This window comes from Gymnoscopelus braueri (genome assembly GCF_963280865.1).
Source record: "Gymnoscopelus braueri genome assembly, chromosome: 20".
NCBI lineage: Eukaryota > Metazoa > Chordata > Actinopteri > Myctophiformes > Myctophidae > Gymnoscopelus > Gymnoscopelus braueri.
Window position 1 is genome coordinate 35,273,592 of NC_137622.1, and position 20,112 is coordinate 35,293,703.

The 20,112-nt window shown below is 41.0% G+C and overlaps 1 protein-coding gene across 1 annotated transcript in view; it reads right to left on the reverse strand.

Annotated features, from left to right (window-relative positions):
• enox2 (ecto-NOX disulfide-thiol exchanger 2) overlaps positions 1–20,112 on the reverse strand; it is a 257,495-nt gene that overhangs the window by 184,932 nt on the left and 52,451 nt on the right. Inside the window, exon 3 of the mRNA XM_080416778.1 lies at positions 14,365–14,449. Within this exon, the coding sequence (XP_080272904.1) occupies positions 14,365–14,398 (34 nt within the window). The 5' untranslated portion in view covers positions 14,399–14,449. The remainder of the gene's footprint in view (positions 1–14,364; positions 14,450–20,112) is intronic.

The window sequence follows — 20,112 nt, forward strand, 5'->3', positions numbered from 1 at the left end:
TAGTGTATAAGCAGTGGTTCCCAAACTGGGGTCTTCAAAAAAAAAATTTTGGGGGGTCCCCTGAAGATTAGTTTAATAGTGCTTAATGTACTCAACACAGTAAACAAACCAACATACAGTATAAGTATACAGGACTTTTAAGACCTTTTAAGTACCAAATTGGCCAAATTGTCAAATATTACATAAGGAAGAGGCAAACATCTACAAACTCACAACGCCTGTTTGGCTATTTTCACAATATTTATCTGTGGAACCGAGTCAAACTAAATGTAATGCTTACAATTCCAAGTGCTTGTCAGGGTGGGGGGTCCCCAGTTCGAATCTGATTATTTTTTTGGGGGGGGGGGGGTCGCAGCCTTAAAAGTTTGGGAATCCTTGGTGTCTACACAATCCAAGCGAGTTTTATTCTCACGAAATTGTATGAAATCTCCAAAATGAACACCTTGGGACACACACTACGCATGCAATGTGTGTGTATATATAGGGGGGAGAGAGTGAGAGAGAGAGTGAGAGTTAGAGTGAGCAGCCAGATAGGCCTATACTGTAATTATAACCTCGCATCACCAGACGTTCCACCGCGGAGGAAAGCCTGGTATTCATTCTAAAACGTAGCCGTGTGATCCGGTTAAGAAACAATGACGAAAAAAAACAATTGTGTTCCGGATGGCGTTGCATTGTTTTTGTTCCCCACATAATGCGAATCAATTATAGTTTAGTCGCGCTACGAGTTAATAAAAGATGGACATACCAAAAGATTATTATACCAAAAGAAACAAAACGATTACACCAAACCAGTGGTGGAAGAAGTACTCACATGTTTTACTTAAGTAAAAGTATCCATACTGCAATGCAGAAGTACTCTGTTACAAGTAAACGTCCGGAATTCACAATTTACTTGAGTAAAAATACAAAAGTATTGGTATGAAAATGTACTTAAAGTACCAAAAGTAAAAGTACAAAAATGTTTGAAAATAGCCGATCTACAAGCCCACAACGCGTCGCGATGCGACGCGTTGTGAGTTTGTAGATCTGCTATTTTCAAATAGCCATATGTATAAAATAGGGCTAAAGTGGTTAATGGATATTTAATAATATCATAATTGATATCTGAAAAGTAACTAGTAACTAAAGTTTTCAAATAATTGTAGTGGAGTAAAAGTACAATATTTGCCTCTGAGATGTAGTGGAGTAGAAGTAAAAGTATTGGAAATTGGAAATACTCAAGTAAAGTACAAATAACTCAAAACTGTACTTAAGTACAGTACTTAAGTAAATGTGCTTAGTTACTTTCCACCACTGCACCAAACTAAACACATTTTAAACGAGGGGAATCATTTTGGAGGTGCACGGCACCGGATGTTCCAGTCGTGCGTTCTGGCCGCATGTTGACGTAAAAGTTATTTCCGCTCCAGACCGGATCAGAGACCCGAAAATGGTATTGATCCCAGGCTACTGTAATTGTAACTGTAATTTAAAGCACGTAATTCTGTTAAAGTTTCATTGAAATATACAAAAGTGTCATTCTGTGTGTTGCCAACTGGACAGGAAGAAGTATAGAGAAGATCAATGCCAGACATGCAGAAAGCAGATGCCTGCAGATATCAGACGTAGCCTAGGCTATTATACGCCGTATATATGATATTATTTAATATGACCACGTCTCAGACAGACTCTAGCAGTCTAAAATAAATAGTATAGGATACAATGGGTACAACATTGTTAAAAAGCTTCAACAAATCCATCAACTTTCGTCTTTTTCAAGTTCAGATGATCTACTCTCATTCTAACAGCTATAGATGGCAATTTACAAAGAAGCCTGAACCAAATTAGAGTTAATCATTTGTTTTCCGACTTGACAACCACGATGAAAAACTAGTCGTCATCCTCCCTTCACCCGTACTCATCTTCTAGACGCAGGCGGAAGACCTGTCTCTTTGTTTCATCATAACTGCAGTGCTGCTATGACAACTGAATTTACCTCAGTTTAAAATGTTTTTTATTTGAGCAAATGATGTGACAGTATTCAAAATACAACAGTATACATGTATTATACATGCAACTGCATCTGAATTTACCTCAGGTTCAATAAAATAAAAGGTGATGAGTTAATGAGGTCCATCTACCTCATTAACTACTTTAAACCCCATTTGAAAAAAAAATAATAGCAAAAACTGTAGATCTATAGGGTTACTGGTTCAGACTTGGTTTCTGGACGAGAAGGAGCCTTCATTGCTCTGCTCCATTAGCTGATCCAAAACAAACAACTAAACTTAAAAAGAAAAGGTTCCGTTTCTAGCTACTGTTGGACTTAATGTCACATAGCAGTGTGCCACCGCAGAGACCGTTTCATTTGATCCCTCAAGTGATTCATTATGGAAATAAACCTCCCTCTCTCAAGTATTATTTTTACGGGGCAGTGTGTGAATGATATGAACGAGATATAAATAGTAGAGGAGGATATATGAGATAAGGTTCTGTGAGGACAGTAAGCAGACTGTAGGTGACATGTGATTACACAGACATGGGCTTCAAGCACAACACCAGCCCTAAGCAATATTTTCACTATCTATTATATAGATATGTAGGTCTAAAAGGCCTTGGGCATTTCAGTTATGAAAAATGCATGTAACTATATTCTCATTTGGCAACAACCAGTTGCAATGAAGTAAATTCATGTGTTCACCCAAGGCCAGAGAGCTAGGCTCCTTTTAGTGAAAACTCTAAAAAAAAAATCCACTCAAAAACTAAACCAACAAAGACATGTTGTGTCAAGTCAAAAAGTGAAATTAGGACAGTAGCATTATTGTGTCCTCCATCCGTGCCCCGTAAATGTTTTCGGCATTGATTTTTAAACGGCTTTGATTCAATTAGATAAATAAATAAGGCGTCTGCTGCTGACAGAGCAGTAATGTTGCTTACTCAATCTGCACAGTCATTTCATGGACATGGAAATTGCATGTTTACGGCCAGCTGTACTCGGAGGATGATTCAAACAGACATCTTAAAGCAACACTAAGGAAGAGGGAGAGCACATTATGTGTAATGTAGGTTGATGTTGACATGTTATAAATCGTTTTTTATCTTCTTGTTAAGATTCAGCTGGATGCAAGAGAGAGAGAGAGAGAGAGATTCAGCAAACGTTTTGGCAAAATAGACAGTTTTTAGGAAACTAACCTATTTGCCTATATTATTTCCCAGCTTGCATTGCGCTGCAGGGGCTTGGAAAGGCTTTGTCAACGTAACACAATTCAGCAGGTTCAAGGGCCAAGAATAATTATAGGTGTCCTATTTTAATCTTCCTTTGACAATTGGGGTTCAACCAAGGCCTTGAAAAACAGTTCGGGTCTAGAGGTGAATGTCTCTGTTAAATTCTTTAGGTCAGTGGTTCTCAAACTTTTTCATGTCAAGGACCCCCAAAATGATATGCATTTGGCCGCGGACCCCCATCTCAAAACCTCCAGAAGCAAAGATTTGAGTTACAAATGTTCGCTTTAAAAATATATTTAAAAGATTTGCGCACATTTTCAGGATTTTTCAAAAATAGAAGATCTACAAGCTCATAGCGCGATGAGCTTGTATATCAGCTATTTTTGAATAGCCAAAAAGAAAAATATGGTTAAAGGGGTTCAAATGATTGTGACGCTATATTAACTCATTTTGCTGAGGACCACCTGGTACCCCCCGCCCCAAGGACCCCTGGGGGTCCCCGGACCCCACTTTGAGAACCAATAGTTTAGGTCACAAGAAAATGTATACATATTTACAAGTTCTATTAACATAGATGCTCTTTGTGAGTTTAAAGAGAGTTAATTTAAACTGATTTATGTTCTCTATTTAAAGTATATCCAAACATGCAGGGAAAGCTACAGTAGGTTACTGTACCAGACCAAATAGGTTCTGTACAGAATACAGTCACTCACTTTCAAATCTGAAGTCCGAGTTCTACTTAGTTGCAACTTGCACGAAGGTGGCGCACTGAAAACAGCCAATCTACAAGCTCACAACACGTCACGCTGTAACACAATGTGAGCATGTAGATTGGCTATTTTCAGTGTGCGCCACCTTCGTGCGGCCGAGCACCTTCGTGCGGCTGTGCAAATTAGTATAAATCAGTTGAGAGGGCCTAAGGGAAATGTGCAAATGATCCAGGCACATGTTATGCACTCATATCACTGCAAGTTTGACTATCTGTCCTGGACGCGCACAATAAAGTCATTCTTAAAATCTTAAAAGTCAATCTTAAAAACCTACGAGCTGCTTGTAAAAAACTGACATTTACAAGAAGGATTTGATGACCCAGGACTAACAGCCTGGCACCACCAGTTACACAACTGGAAACCAGACATGTACTACTAGTTAGTTCACAGAGTCCACAGACCTCCATGCATTTAGTCTAATGGACAGCCAGTCCATAATAACACATCGGGTGCCAAACACGGTCTGAACCGTGTTTGCGCAGAGTAGCGGTCCGGTGCCGAACACGGTCCAGACCGTGAAATATGTGTTTTTGTTTTTTTCGTTTTTCTCCACACGGGCGGGGCTAGAGCAGCTCTGGGAGTACCCATTGTGATCCTGAGAAGGATCGGCCAGATAGATCACCGGAAACAAAAACATGGCTCCCATCCACTTCCTGTCTATTTCCTTCTTTAAAACGCCTATATCTCCGAATCTGTTTCCGGTGGGGAAAACCGGTCATGCGCGATGCGCGATCCCCCCCCCCATTGTAACTCGCGAGTGAAATGTTATCGTTCCAGGCTGTAGCCAGGGTCATCGCGCTACATGAATGGATGCTTTTTTTTACATGGATTTGCTCCTCGTGGAGTTTAGAGCTTTAAAAATGAAAGCGCAGTCAATGGGGAGAATGCTGGCACCCAACGTAAGTTGTTATGAAAAAATGCTGGCACCCAATGTGATAATAATAATAATTATTAGAAATAATCTGTCATTTTTAGATTTGATTAGACTTTGGCTATTCAAAAATAGCAGATATACAAGCTCATAGCGCGGCACCGAGTGCCGCGCTATGAGCTTGTAGATCTGCTATTTTTGAAAAATCATGAGAATGTGTACAATTCTACAAATTCAACAATTCTAAAACAGTTTTTTGAAAATCTGTGGTTCTCAAATGTTTTCATGTCAAGGACCCACAAAATGTATTTGGCCACAGACCCCCATCTCACAATATGTTGTTCCAGGGACCCCCCAGAAGCACAGATTAGAAATTAGAAATGTTCGCTTAAAAATATATATATGTTCAAAGATTTGCACTCATAAAAAAAAAAAAAAAAAGCCAAAGTATAAAATAATGGTTATAGCTAAAATCTAAGATGACACAGATGCGTTCCCGGATTGAATGGGTTAAAATCAATCTTAAAATCCTAAGAGATGCTTGTAAAAACTGACATTTACAAGAAGGATTTGATGACCATGAAACATATAACAGCCTGGCACCACCAGTTACACAACTGGCAACCAGCCATGTGCTATGTGTGTTAGTTCACAGAGTCCACAGACGTCCATGGAGCTGTATTTAGTTCTAATGCAGTGGTTTTCAACCCTTTTTCATGCCAAGGACCCCTAAATTGATATATACATTTGGCCACGGACCCCCATCTGAAAATGTTTTGTGCCAGGGACCCCCCAGAAGCAAAGATTTGAGTTAAAAATGTTAACGCTTTAATATATATATATATATATTCAAAGACATGCACACATTTTCAAGATTTTTCAAAAAATAGCAGATCTACAAGCTCATAGCGCGGCACTCGGTGCCGCGGTATGAGCTTGTATATCTGCTATTTTTTTAATAGCCAAAGCTAAGTGGTTAAAATGATTGTGACACTATGTTAACTCATTTTGCTGGGGACCCCCCCAAGGACCACTGGTGGTCCCCGGACCACTGGTTGAGAACCACTGGTCTTACAGGACAGCCAGTTCCCGTGAGGATGAGGAAAATAAGGTAGTTGCCTTTTTCCATCAGAAAAAGGTCTTCATCATAAATGTCTCATCATAAATGAACGTAAATGCCTTTCCATGCTGAATCCTATATTCCCTCAGTCAGACCAACGGTAATGAATAACAGCCCAGTGCATGCTCTTACTCAATTCATACATCCCACAAGGAATGATGTTTGTATGTATGGCTTGATTTTTATTTATTTACTCTTTCAACAATCATATTATTTCTTTAGGGTCTGCCCGGTCGGGCAAAACATTGAAATCAAACACTAATTTGACTTGTGCCTCAGTAGATGAAAGCAACCTTCCAGTATGCTTTTATGGTGAGCGGAACATTAGGCACGAACAGTCCCTCTTTTAGTCAAATAAACTGCCTGACTTTAAAGTGAGGTGAAATAAATCACAGCAATATTATGCCTGGAACATTCCCTCCCCCCCACCCCCCCCCCACTTCCTTCAAGGTTGCAGCCAAAAAAAGTAATTTTCAGAAAAAGTCGACAGATGCCCTTTAATCACATCGTCAGGAATGTTTACAAAAAGCGGTCTAATTGGACGTCAGCCAGCTCATTCCGCTTTCACATATTAATGAAAGAAAAACACACAGAACAGACCCTCTCTATCTGAAGTACTGTATTGTCATGAATTTGTTTATTTAACAGGGAAATGGGTCATGAATTATTCAAATTCAATTACTGCGCACAGTAAATTTGACCCAGACCTCATCGGTAACTTAACGTTGTGGCTGTATTGCATTTTTAACAAAAGGCATTGAAAGGCAGGGGTCATTCAGCATGTTCCATCTTACCATAGCTGTCCAACACATTATGCTAAAACAAGTATAGATAAACAGGATTGGACCAAAAAGAGAATGCCGTAAGTTTGAGTACAAAGGGCAAAAAACTAAACTCCAGGCTCACTGTGAATTGAGAAACTCAAGTCAATCTTTTTTCTAACATCAACAAAAATATGATTAATAATGCACCCAACTCTGGCGGCGGGCGGGCGTGTGCATGAGAGGAGCACTTCACGCCACAGTTTCACGAGATTGTGCCTGCTTGACGCGCCGCATGTCAGATTTGTCAAGTTGTTCATGCATACTGCCAGTAGGCAAAAAAAAGTACTGTACATCCTTGCAAACCTTTTCATGTTTTATATTATTTTTAGTACTTAACCTTAACCACTTAAACTTTACTCCATCGAAAGGTTGAAGGGTTCATGTGGTGATTTTAAAGTGCCTGAATCGGGCTGGAGTGGATCCGGGCTGAAACCATGCCCAAATATGGAGTCATACGTCATAAATACACTATAGATGACTGACATCACAGATCTGTAGGCTGTTCATCAATGTTAAGTGTGGCGATCAGGTTAAGGAGTTGGACGGAGAGATATGATACCGTCCAATCTACCCGTACGGCCCTAAAAGTATCTCTGACCACAGATGGGAAAAGCCACAGAGAATGTGAAAAACTACAAGGAATTGGAGGAGCGGTTCATACAAGGTCATAAAACACCATAGGCCATCAGTGTCTGATTGACTGACAAAAACCCAGCGCTGATAGCTCGCTCCTGAACTCCTTTCCACCAATACAATGAGTTTTCCCCCTTGTCTGTGATACACTTCCATATCAAATTAAATAGCTATGTTACCGCTGCAATCATAAAAAAAGTCATTTGGAAAACATAAGAGAATTTAACCCTTTAAGACCGGGAAAGAATCGGTGTCATTTTTAGATTTCTTTGGCTACAAAAAAATTGCAAATATACAAGCTCATTGCCGCGCTATGAGCTTGTAGATCTGCTATTTTTGAAAAAATAGTGAACATTTGTGCAAATCTTTGAATATATTTTTTGAAGCGAACATTTTAACTCAAATCTTTGCTTCTGGGGGGTCCCTGGAACATTTTGAGATGGGGGTCCGCGGCCAAATGCATATCATTTTGGGGGCCCTTGACAAGAAAAAGTTTGAGAACCACTGATTATAGCAACATAATATCGTGTACACATTTTCTTGATTAAAAAAAAAAATGTTTTCAGCTCTTTATTGACAGATTTAGTGCAAAGAGTTCTCTTCTATCAAGCAGTTTTCCAAAGGCTTTGAAAAGTGCCGTTATTAAGCCTCTATTAAAAAGCCAAACCTGGATGCTTCTATAATTAGCAACTAAATGCAGAGCTATATCGAAACGTGAGGAAAATTCATAATTTAAAAAGTTGTCTTCAAACAAATTAGTAGGTTTTTAACCTCAGTACCTAACATGATTACTTTTATAGGTTCCAGTCTGGATTTTGCCCGCATCATAGCCCTGAGTTTGCCCTTACTGAGGTTAAAAATTACATTAAGCTGAACACAAAGTCTGGCAAAACTTCCATCCTCGCGTAACTAGATCTCACTGCTGTGTTCCACGCTGTAGAAATACAATACTGCTAAACAGACAGACTTGAAAACTCTGTTGGACTTTCTGTATGTCCCTAAAATAGATCAAATCTTATCTCCAAAACAGGGACTATTTTGTCTTCCATTAGCTACTATACATCAAAGCGAAATTACGTGTGGAGTTATGGTTCAATACTTGGGCCTCTGCTATTCAATATTTACATGGTCCTCTTAGGTCAAATTATACAAAGTAATATACCATAGTTTCGCAAAGGACACATTGACGTAGCTCCCTCTCACTGACAGATGTGCTGCATCAGTGCATTGAACACACAAATCAATGACTGCATGACGTGCCAAAAAGTTCCTTCAAATTAATAAATATGAATCTGAAATACCGTAAGTGTCTTTGGCGCCAAGGAATAAAAGGCTTAAAGTTAGTGCTCACCTTAACTCTCATGTCTCTGAAGGCCAAAGGCCAAGCCAGAAATCTTGGTGTAATAATGGATTCAGATATACATTTAAAAACCACATCAAGTCGATAACAAAGTCAGCCTATTATCCTCTTAAAGATACAGCAAGATAGAAGATTCAAGTCCAAACGAGAACTAGAAATACCTGTCCATGCCTTTATCTCCACTAGACTAGATTTATTTTGTATACTTCTATTTCATATTTCAGTGTTTTAGGTTTTTAAATGCCTTTTATGCCTAATGTAAAGTACGATAAATTGCCTTTGTGTATGAAGTGTGCTATACAAATAAACTAGCCTGGCCTATGGCAGTGGTTCTCAACCTGTGGGTCGGGACCCCCAGGAGGGTCCCCATCCCACATGATATTTTTTTTTGGGAGGGGGGGGGTCCCACTGCCCATGATGACAGTGAACTGACAATTTGAGGATTTCGAAGACCTTTTTAATACCTAAAAAAAAATATACCATTACTGCATCAAAAGTAATCAACAAACTATCCTATGAAAACTGGCCAAATATTGGCCAAATTGTCAAATAATATAAGAAAGAGGCAAAATATTTGAAAATAGCCGATCTACAAGTACACAACGCCTGGCAAAGCGAAGCTATTTTCACAATATTCATCTACCCAGTTCAAATATGATTATTTTGGGGGGTCACGGCCTGAAACGGTTGAGAAGCACTGGCCTATGGTACGGTGTGGCACATCATACTGTACTACCATGGCCCTTCCCATCAAACAAGAGGTTTCAGGTAGCTGCTCTGTGAGACCTATGCAGACAGTAAGAGATGATATTTAAAGGTTCTGCTCGGTTTAAAGACACTGCAGTGGTATTTGGTATCATCCCATTTTGGAGATCAATGAATGATGCAGTTTACAGCTCAGACAAGAGGAGTGAGAAATGTCACGTGTTTGAAGGTCAGAGGTGTTTCATTAACTCCACTGACCCGTGTGAAGTGTAAGATAGCGGGGCCGGCCAGATCGTTCTGTTCCGTTCTGTGCTCAGGATGGGGAAACCTGTGGCGGCTTCCTTCTTTCCGGTGACCTCCATTTCTTTTTAATCCATTTAGTTCTAATTAACCTAACCTTGCTTTTCCACCTGCATTCTTCTTATTTCAACATCTCTTCCCCGATGATGGGCAGGCAACTCTTTGCCTGCCACTGACGAGGGAACTCGTCAGATTCTGCCAAGGCGCACCCTGCCACTGACGAGGCTGACGAGTTATGTGTTTTCAGTGGTTTTCCACCAGATGGGGCTGTTCGTTACCCTATGAATGATGCTTTCATTTATTTTTTTTAACGGCTTGTTTATTTCCTGTGGGAAAATGGCTATATCTACGTTCCTATTGCTTTACGGCAAAAACAAGGCACATTCAAACTGGCCACAGCTATGCAACGAATTACCACGAGCGGATAATTTTTTCCATGCGTGTGATGAGGCGATCTCCGTGAGGACGGCGATCACGGATAATATTCCATGATTTTTCAAAGGTACAGTAAAATCGCTAGTTTTCGCTGGCAGTAGCGTCACACCATTACGCTATTACTCTGTCAGTTAAAGAGTTAACAGAGTGGCGTCATGTCCGAGTACACAAACTGCTATCTCCCTAGTTGGGGAGCAGGAATATTGCTCTCTTTGACACTTTTTCTGAGACTTGGGTGTCTTAACAAGAAAAATGTGCTCCTTGGATGGCAGATCTCCGTCAGGCAAGGTTGCTTTACCCAGAGATGTGTCAGTCGTGGGGTGAAGCCATCAGGAAGGAAATATATTGATGTTTCACAGTATCGTGGAGGACCTTACCACACTTGCATTTGGCTCCTTGCGGCTCTATAGCTCCTGAGTCACTGCCGCCCGAGTGATCTGCCCGCGATCATTTTATGACGAGCCTCACCAGGCTCAGGGTGGATATCGGGCGAACAGTCATACATTATTCTTAGCGATCATAGAAATAGCTTCTGTGAGGTATTATAGGGGTCACTGTATAATTGGAATACATATACACAGTAGGAGCAGAACTCGAAAGGTGGTGAGAACTGTATGAGCGGGAGAGGATGAAAACATAATTATGCAGAGTGTTACTATGGGCAGGTTTTGGATGACAATATAGCCTTTGCAACAGAATGTATTTTGTAAAAAATATTATATTCAAAATATTTCTTTATATTGGATTTTTATACTAAAAACGATTATTCGGATATTCGATTATTCTGAGCCATCCCTACTACAACAGGAACCTTCATGTGCACGAGCTCCCAAAACCTCAAACAAGCTGCAGAACAACAAAACAGTTCTAACAACAGTCTATAGAACATCACTAAGCTAGCCGTCTTTAGACAGTAGATCAATTACAGTATGTTCATTAGCATCACTTTCCTCACTCTGGATGGAACAATGTTCTCATACCAGTCACAAGTTAAAACATTTTGGATCAGGCCCAGCACCTTCTGCCCTTTCCTCCACCTCGCACACTCACCAATTAAGAGGGTGAGATTGGAAGCCTTGAACTTCACACTTTTCTCTCTCTCTATCTCCCTCTGCTTTAATGAAGTCAGAGCTGTTGGCGGCAAGAATGACACAGGCCACCTTCTGACTGAGGCTGTGAATGATCCAAGCACCCCCGAAGAAGAGTACACTCAGAAATCACGTGATCACAACAAACAAAAAAGCTCGCCTCCTTTCACGTTAAAGGATTTATAAAAGTTGTTCTCTGCTTTCTGCCATTTAAAAAAACTAAACAAGCCACATTCAAACGGCCATAGCTCTGGAATGGAGGATCGCGACCGGCTAATTCTTTTTTTTCTCCTAAACTACCGGAACCCCCTGTGCGTGTAATGAGCCTATCTCCTGGACTGATGTCACAGAGAATATTCCATGATTTTTCAACGGTACAGTAAAATCGCTGTTTCCACTGGCAAGGGGACGGCAGACGGATCAACGAATTAATTCATTCATTCCTGGCAGTGAATGAGTTAAGAGGGAATCGTTAAGAAACCGGAATCGTTAAAATCCTAAAGGATTCCCAACCCTAACAGGGACCAGAGAGTGAGAGAGAAGTAACATCTTCATAACGTCACAAACTACAGAGTGAGCACATGCACATAGCACAGCTGCTACAAAGCTGAGCTGTGATTGTTGGATAATGGAAAGCAGGGGTCCGGGACCCCTAGGGGAGTTACTACATGGGGTCCGCCAAATCTTTGTGTGATGTTTACATTAACCACTTCAACCAAGCATCCCTATTCTGAGGAAAACTTCAGCCAAAAATAGCCGATCTACAAGCGCACAACGCGTTGTGCGCTTGTAGATCGGCTATTTTTGGCGACGAGGTTTAGGTGTAGAGGAGAAAAAATAGCAAACCAAGTACAGAGTGAAAGGTCAAGTTTACCTAGTATTGACGGTTTAAGAAGTGGTTAAATGTCTGAAAACACACATTAACATGAATCCAACACGCAGTGATGACAGTGCTGTCTATGAAGCTGCCTATGAAATCTATAAAACATATATATTTTATAAAATATATAATGGGGGTCCCTGCTTCATCTCTCTTTCAGCTAAGGGGTCCTTGGCTGATGTATTGTAAACCAGTGGTTCTCAACCAGTGGTCCTTGAGGCGGTACCAGGGGGTCCCCAGCAAAATTAGTTAACATGGCGTCACAATCATTTTAACCACTTAGCTTTGGCTATTCAAAAATAGCAGATATACAAGCTCACAGCGCGGCACCGAGTGCCGCGCTGTGAGCTTGTAGATCTGCTATTTTTGAATAATCTTGAAAATGTGTGCATGTCTTTGAATATATATATATATATTTTAAAGCGAACATTTTAACTAAAATCTTTGCTTCTGGGGGGTCCCTGGCACAACATTTTCAGATGGGGGTCCGCGGCCAAATGCATATAAATGTAGGGGTCCTTGGCATGAAAAAGGTTGAAAACCACTGTTGTAAACCATTGCACGCGAATAGAGCAGACCTGTGTGTAGGATAGATGAGACACAGGGATGACACAGGCTGGACGGGGTGGGTAGGAGGCAGAGAGAAGGTAGGTACCATGGGGTCTCAGGGAGAGAGAGAGCATTCATTATCACCAGAGCGACCTGCACACACAGCGCTGCATGAGAGAGTAATAGGAGAGGACACGCTCATCAGCTGAAGCCCCGGCAAAGAAAATGAGCCTCTTTCATTCCTCTCCTCTCTCCTCTCTTCCCTCCCGTCTCACCACCACTCCATTCCGTCTCTCTCTCACCCCCCAACCATTCAATTTCTATTCTTGTGCTCATTCTCTCTTGGTCCAGCCCTTCCTCCTCCTTCTTCTGTCTCTCTCACTGTGACCGTTCTGACATGTCAGGGCTAGCCTCCACAGACATTATACCAAATTAGAATCCTATGAGTTATTATACATGTACATATAGTATATACAGGGCTGCCACGATTACATATTTAAGTTGATGATTCATTGTTACTCAAATAATTGCGATTAACGATGTAATTGTGTTTGGCCATTGAACATTGGAACATATGAAGCCTTTTAGGCTTCGTAATAAAAAATTGCATACATGTAAAAAAAAAAAAAAAAAGCTGAAATAGTAGATCTACAAGCTTACAATGACGCGTTGGACTCCGCCTTTAAATATCACTGCCTCACTGCTGTCATTCTCTTTCCAGCACGCAACAAGCAACCCACCTCCATCCCCAAACTCCACCATGCCTCAATCGTCTAGAGTTGAGAAGGAAGGAGGTTCTCTGCACTGCCACCACCAGCGTCTAGACTCCGGGGGGGTTCTCCCTATTCAGCATATCTTATACATATGTACGTTGCATATGTACGATAAATGTTAACGGAGTCTAATTGCCAAATATGTTTATTGAATAATAAAATGTTTTATTCAATAAAATTCTCATTTACAACAACTCAAATCTCTCTCTTATTGAAATACCTGCATGAAAAACACGTACAGTATGAAACGCAAACGTGACGAAAATAAAATAATGACAGCTGCTGAGGTGGTGCTCCAGCAGTGTAAGAGAGCAAGGTAGCTTTAGAGGGGGGGTCGACCCCTTAAACCCCTGTATACTTAGTTCACTGGGGTCCCCCAGGGGCCCTATATAGATCCACTCCTTTTTTCCCCCCCATCTACACCAAATCTAATAGCCGACAATCCTACTCACGACATGTCGTCGCGTGAACTTGTAAATCTGGCTAAAATGTTTGCCCCAGAAAACAGGGTTCACGTGGTTATGGCAAGGTGAGAAAAGTCTCTTCAGAACTACAGAAAAAGGCCTTCTACACGGGGACAATGGCACCGTTATCAGGTGCAAAGCAGCAATGTTACCAGCAAATCCTCTTTGTACTGTGAAATCTCTACACTCCACCAGTCATGAAAAAGACCGCCTCCAGTGCTGTAGAACACTCCTCAGTGGATGAACGCACACACACACACACACACACACACGCACACGCACACGCACACGCACACGCACACGCACACGCACACGCACACGCACACGCACACACACACACGCACACGCACACGCACACGCACACACACGCAAACACACCTCTTACCTGGGACTCTGGCTGATCTGTAGTCTTTGTACATCTTAGAGTCGAGGCATCACCATGTGGGTTCTCAGCTCCTGTAGCAAATCTCCTGTTTTTTTTTTAGGGGGGAAAACAACAAGGAGGATGACAAAGGTCTCATCAGTCTCTATTGATTGTCTTTTAGAAACAACACAGCCAAACAGAAACTCACGCTCAACAACACTGTGGAATGAATCCCAACTTATCTATATTCTGTTCTGTAGCCCCTCTCAAGGATACCGAGAGGACGAGGTAATACAGGACACAGTCGTTTTTTTTTTTTTTTTTTTCTGTCTTGAACAGAGGAAGACAAGCCCAGGGAGAATGTAATTCATCTGCTGCTCCTTGCTTTGTGGAACAGAAGCTCATTCTGAGCCCATGCTGCATTGACACTCAAACTAGCATCTTTAACCATTTAAGACCGGTGAAAGAATCTGTGTCATTTTTAGATTTATTTGGCTATTCAAAAATAGCAAATCTTTGAATATATATATATTTTTTATACATATATACGAACATTTGTAACTGAAATCTTTGCTTCTGGGGGGGTCCCTGGAACAACATATTTTGAGATGGGTGGGGGTCCGCGGCCAAATACATATCATTTTGGTGGTCCTTGACATGAAAAAGTTTGAGCGCCACTGATTATAGCAACATAAGTTTAAAAAAAATACTGTTAGGACTTAGAAGACATTTGTAGAATCCCCCCAGAAGCAAAGATTTGAGTTACAAATGTTTGCTTAAAAATATATATATATATATTCAAAGATTTGCACACATTTTCATGACTTTTTCCATCAAAAATAGCAGATCTACAAGCTCGTAGCGCGGCACTCGGTGCCGCGCTATGAGCTTGTAGGTCTGCTATTTTTGAATAGCCCAAAGAAATCTAAAAATGACACACAGATGCGTTCCCGGTCTTAATGGGTTAACACTCAATTTAGCATTATGATCCCTCAAACTAGTAAGTACTGTTACTGTATGTACATAATGTCAAGGACCTCACACCACTGTGAGGATGGGTTTAGAAGTAAACCACTTGAACCCTAGCCTCCATCTCCAGGCTTTTATTTTCCTTCGCGTTTTACTCAAAAAAGAAAGCCTGGACCAAGCTGTTAACATTCCTGGCATAGGAAGAGGGAGTCAACCTTTCATTTCCCCAACCAACCAAGAGTGCAGTGGGCGTCGCTCCAAATGTTGTGATGTCAGGGCTCTCAATGCTGCACATTGGGGGAGGAGAAGGGGCGCGGGGGCGGGTGCACAGATCGGTGAACCAATAGGAGCCCGCGGATGTTTTCTCCGGAGGTTTTGAATCCGCCCTCTAGACCAGATATCAGACACGATGTGGCAGGCTGCACCCTAGCGTCCCTAGTCTTGGCATGTCATAACTGACGAAAATACAGCAAAAAACAGCAGACATAAACCAACGTGTGAGCTTGTAAGTTCTGCTATATTTGGCAAATAGATTTGGTGTAGAAAGAAGACATTTAGGGGGGCAATTAGGATAGACCAGTGGGGGACGACGGGTCAACAAAGTGCAGCATATTGGGTTTAGATGGTTAACCTGTGCGCTAGCAGATTAGTTTCAGGGCCATACGTTACCATGGTAACAGACACAGACCGTCTCTGATTCTCTAACTTAACCCTTTAAGACCGGGAACGCATCTGTGTGCCATTTTTAGGTGTCATTGGGCTAGCTATTCAAAAATAGCAGATCTACAAGCTCATACCGCTATGATCTACTGCGCTATAAGCTTGTAGATCTACTGCGCTATGAGCTTATAGATCTGCTATTTATTTTTTATTGTGAACATTATTGCAATTTGGCCGTCTAAATTCTAAAGTCCTTATGTTACTACAGTACAGTATATCAGTGATTTTCAAACTTTTCCATGTCAAGGACCCCAAAATTATATGTATTTGGCCGCGGACCCCCATCTCAAAATGTTTTGTTCCAGGGACCCCCCAGAAGCAAAAAGTTTAGTTAAACATTTAAAAAAAATATATATGTATTAAAAGATTTGCACAAATGTTCTATATTTTTCAAAAAAATAGCAGATCTACAAGATCTACAAGTGCCGCGCTAAGAGCTTGTAGATCTGCTATTTTTTTGAATAGCCAAAGTACAAAATAATGGTTAAAAATCTAAAATGACACAGATTTGTTCATTTGTTCCCGGTCTTAAAGGGTTAATACTGCTTCCTGGAATACACCCCAGGGCTCTAACACAGCTCACCAAGCAGGCACATTCTCTACCAAACCATACAACAAGGGGAGGAAAAACATAACAAAATCATCATCCTCCATTATCTTTTTGTAAGATGTAAAAATGACAAAAATCCCCAAAGTTGAGTATACTGAACTGTGATTTGCTTAGACATGCTTTAACCACTTTCAACCTGACCTATTTATAAGTCATTCATTTTCAAAACCTTTTCCAAAATGTTAAAAATACTGAAAATACAAGCTCACAATGTGTCTGTGAGAAAATGTGATTTTGTAGATGTGTTGCATGCCTCTATAATGTGTTTAATTAAATCAGAGTACTGGTTCTCAACTGAACGAAGCACTTGAATGGTGTTTTTTCTCTTTTCGCTGAATGTCAGGGCTATGGATGAAGAAATGAGGATTTGCTTTCTAACGATGCACTAAATTACCCTGGCATTAACTTCAGCTTTTGGGCAGCTATTAGTTTATCTACACAACCAGTCTCAAAAGTCCAGTAGGATCCTATAATAAAACATAAAAACGAGCTAACCAAATCTCATCTCCTGACTGCACAGCAGACACACAGCAGCCCAACCATGTCATTACATTCTCCATTTCTCACTGCCTCAGCTGGCAGTCCGTCAGTGTCGCTTTATTGTATGCACCCTTTCAAAATGTTAAAGGGACTACACCATGAATTTTAACTTTTCTTTTCTTTCTTTACTTTTTTGTCTTCTATCCCAAAAAATACCCCAGTTTGAGCACTCAGGCTTTCACTCAGGCAAATATTTGAATATATATATTTTTATAGTGAACATTTTAAAATCCAATATTTGCTTCTGGGGGGGTTCTACAAAATATGTCTTCCTAACAGTTTTTTTCTTTTTTAAACTTATGTTGCTATAATATCAGTGGTTCTCAAACTAGTTAAGGACCCCTAAAATGGTATGTATTTGACCCCCCCCCCCCTAAAATGGTATGTATTTGACCCCCCCCCCCCCCATCTCAAAATATGTAGTTCCAGGGACCCCCAGAAGCAAATATATTTGAGTAAAAAATATGTATGTATTGAAGTTTTGCACACTCAGGCTTTCACAGTACATCTGGGGTTTTATGTAAATTGTTTTTTTCAAAAAGGCTGCTTCGCATCGCATATTTCCGCATATTTTGCAACTTTTCACATATTTCGACTTTTCGCAAAATCCGATGATGAAAGACCATCACTGAGGGTCGAGAGGTTGAATCTGTCATGTCAATATAAATAACTAGAGGTTCAGGCCCCCTACGTCGCACCACCGATCCGACCTATATGTCTGAGTCATAGTGTCGGACAACCGCTAATCCCGACGACTTAAGTTGGTCGGTCCCATACAGTATATGCACACATATATATACTGTAGCGGTCGGATCTGTGGCTCAAGACAACCGGATCTCCATACATGCCTATGGGCGTATCGGATTTTTTATGGTTATGTCTGAGACATAGTGACATGCCTATATATATATATATATGAGCGTATCGGGTATGTTCATGGTTATGTCTGAGTCAGAGTGGCGTGGCCGTGGTCCGCCCACCCTCCCATTAGCCAATTTTAATAATAAAACACACATTCAGAGTTATATATTAGATTTAGTTTTCTGCCTCTAAGCCAGATGAAGCGTAGCCAACATGTGAGGTGTGAGTGGGATTGAAATGTTAATCGATATTTAAAAGACAAGGTGTACCTGGCTCCTAGACAACGGCTCCTAATGAATTGGTGTCCACCTAGTCTTTACCCTTGCACCACCATTAGATCAATGTTTCCACTTGCACACATTTTATTCTGTTCCAAATATTTCACAAACTGCCAATCTTACCATTTCAGTATTACATCAAATCATGAGTTTAAAGGTATCATGACATTCATGTTTACACCACATTCAGAGTCTTTGTCCTGGTCCTTCAAACGTGTACAAAAAGTTTTAACTGAAAATTCCACTCCAGTGATTCACTGTAGGTGTTTTTGTCTCACATTTCTAAAGCCTTTTCAACTGCAATGAAAAAAGAAATCTTTGCCTGCGGGTGTCGCTGGTGAGGGATTTTGCCTGTCAATCATCGCCTCTGCTCCGCCCCCCCCAAAGGAAAGGATAGGGGAGGGGAGGGGCGAGGAGGAGAGTGGGCGGGATTAATCGACTGTGACCTCACTGTCGAAGGGCCAAGCTCAGATTACTTTTCAGCCTAATTATTCAGAAAACCCCAGACCACAGAAAATCCACTGAATGTTCAAAGTTCAGATTTTTTGGGTGTAATTGAGGTCATAAAACCCCAAAAAAAACATACAAAATAAAAAAAGTGAAAATGAATGTCATGATACCTTTAAGCAATGATTGAACCAAGGTGGGGCGGCCATAGCTGAGTGGTTAGTGAGCCCGCCTAGGGAGCCAGAGGCCCTGGTTGCCCCAGGTTCGATTCCAGGCCAGGTCAGCATATGTGTCGATGAAATGAAATTTGTCCCTGAGCAAGACTCTTAACCCCTAATTGCTCACAGGTTCTCATTGGAAACAAGACCGCAAGGACTTTCATGAACGACCCGTTAAAAGGAATTATCCTTATCCTTATCCTTAGGTACGCGGGGGAGAGGTTGTCAGAGTGCATGGAGCCCCGAGGGGAGAGAATGGCCAATGAAATCGCAGGGGAAAAAAACGGTCAATTTGATCTGAAGTCCGTCTGTGTGGTAGGTGGCCTTACTGCCGTCATGTGAGTTTAGAAAACGTTTCAGATGGGGGAATTGGCCTGAATATTTAGGAAAAGTCAGGGATGGGGAACGTTCTGAGAGGTTCATGAGCAAAGATAATAGACTTCAAAATCTCAAAATCGGTCACCGCTTAGACATGTGAGTGTTAACCCATTCAAATAGGGAACGCATCTGTGTAACCACTTTAACCATTACTTCGGCTATTCAAAAATAGCAGATTCTTTTGCTTCTAGGGGGTCCCTGGAACAACATTTTGGGTGGTCCTTGACATGAAAAAAGTTTGAGAACCACTGATATAGCAACATAATAAATATTTAAAAAAACTTTTAGGATTTGTAGAATCCCCAGAATCAAAGATTTGAGTTAAAAAAGTTTGCTTTAAAAAAACATATATATTCAAAGATTTGCACACATTTTCACGATAAAAAAAAATGAGCAGATCTGCCAGATTTTTTTCCCGGTCTTAATGGGTTAAGGGCATTACACGTTGAAAGAGTCATCACGTAACATAAGAGCTATATATACGCTACATAAAAGGCCAGGCACTTTTCATGGCAAAGTATAATTAGGTTTCTGAGCGACGAAGATGAAAACACCTCAGTGTTGCGTACAGTGTATGAGACTCCCCTCCCTCCAAACCCTTTGCCTGAACAACAGCTCCAGGAAAGGCAGGCTTGGAAGAGCCTTTGGCTCCTGTTATTTACGAGCGGGCCGGGAGCCAGTGTCCCTTGTTTAACAGCCATAGGCACGTGTTCTATTTTACATCCATGGCCAAGGAGAAGGAGGAGGA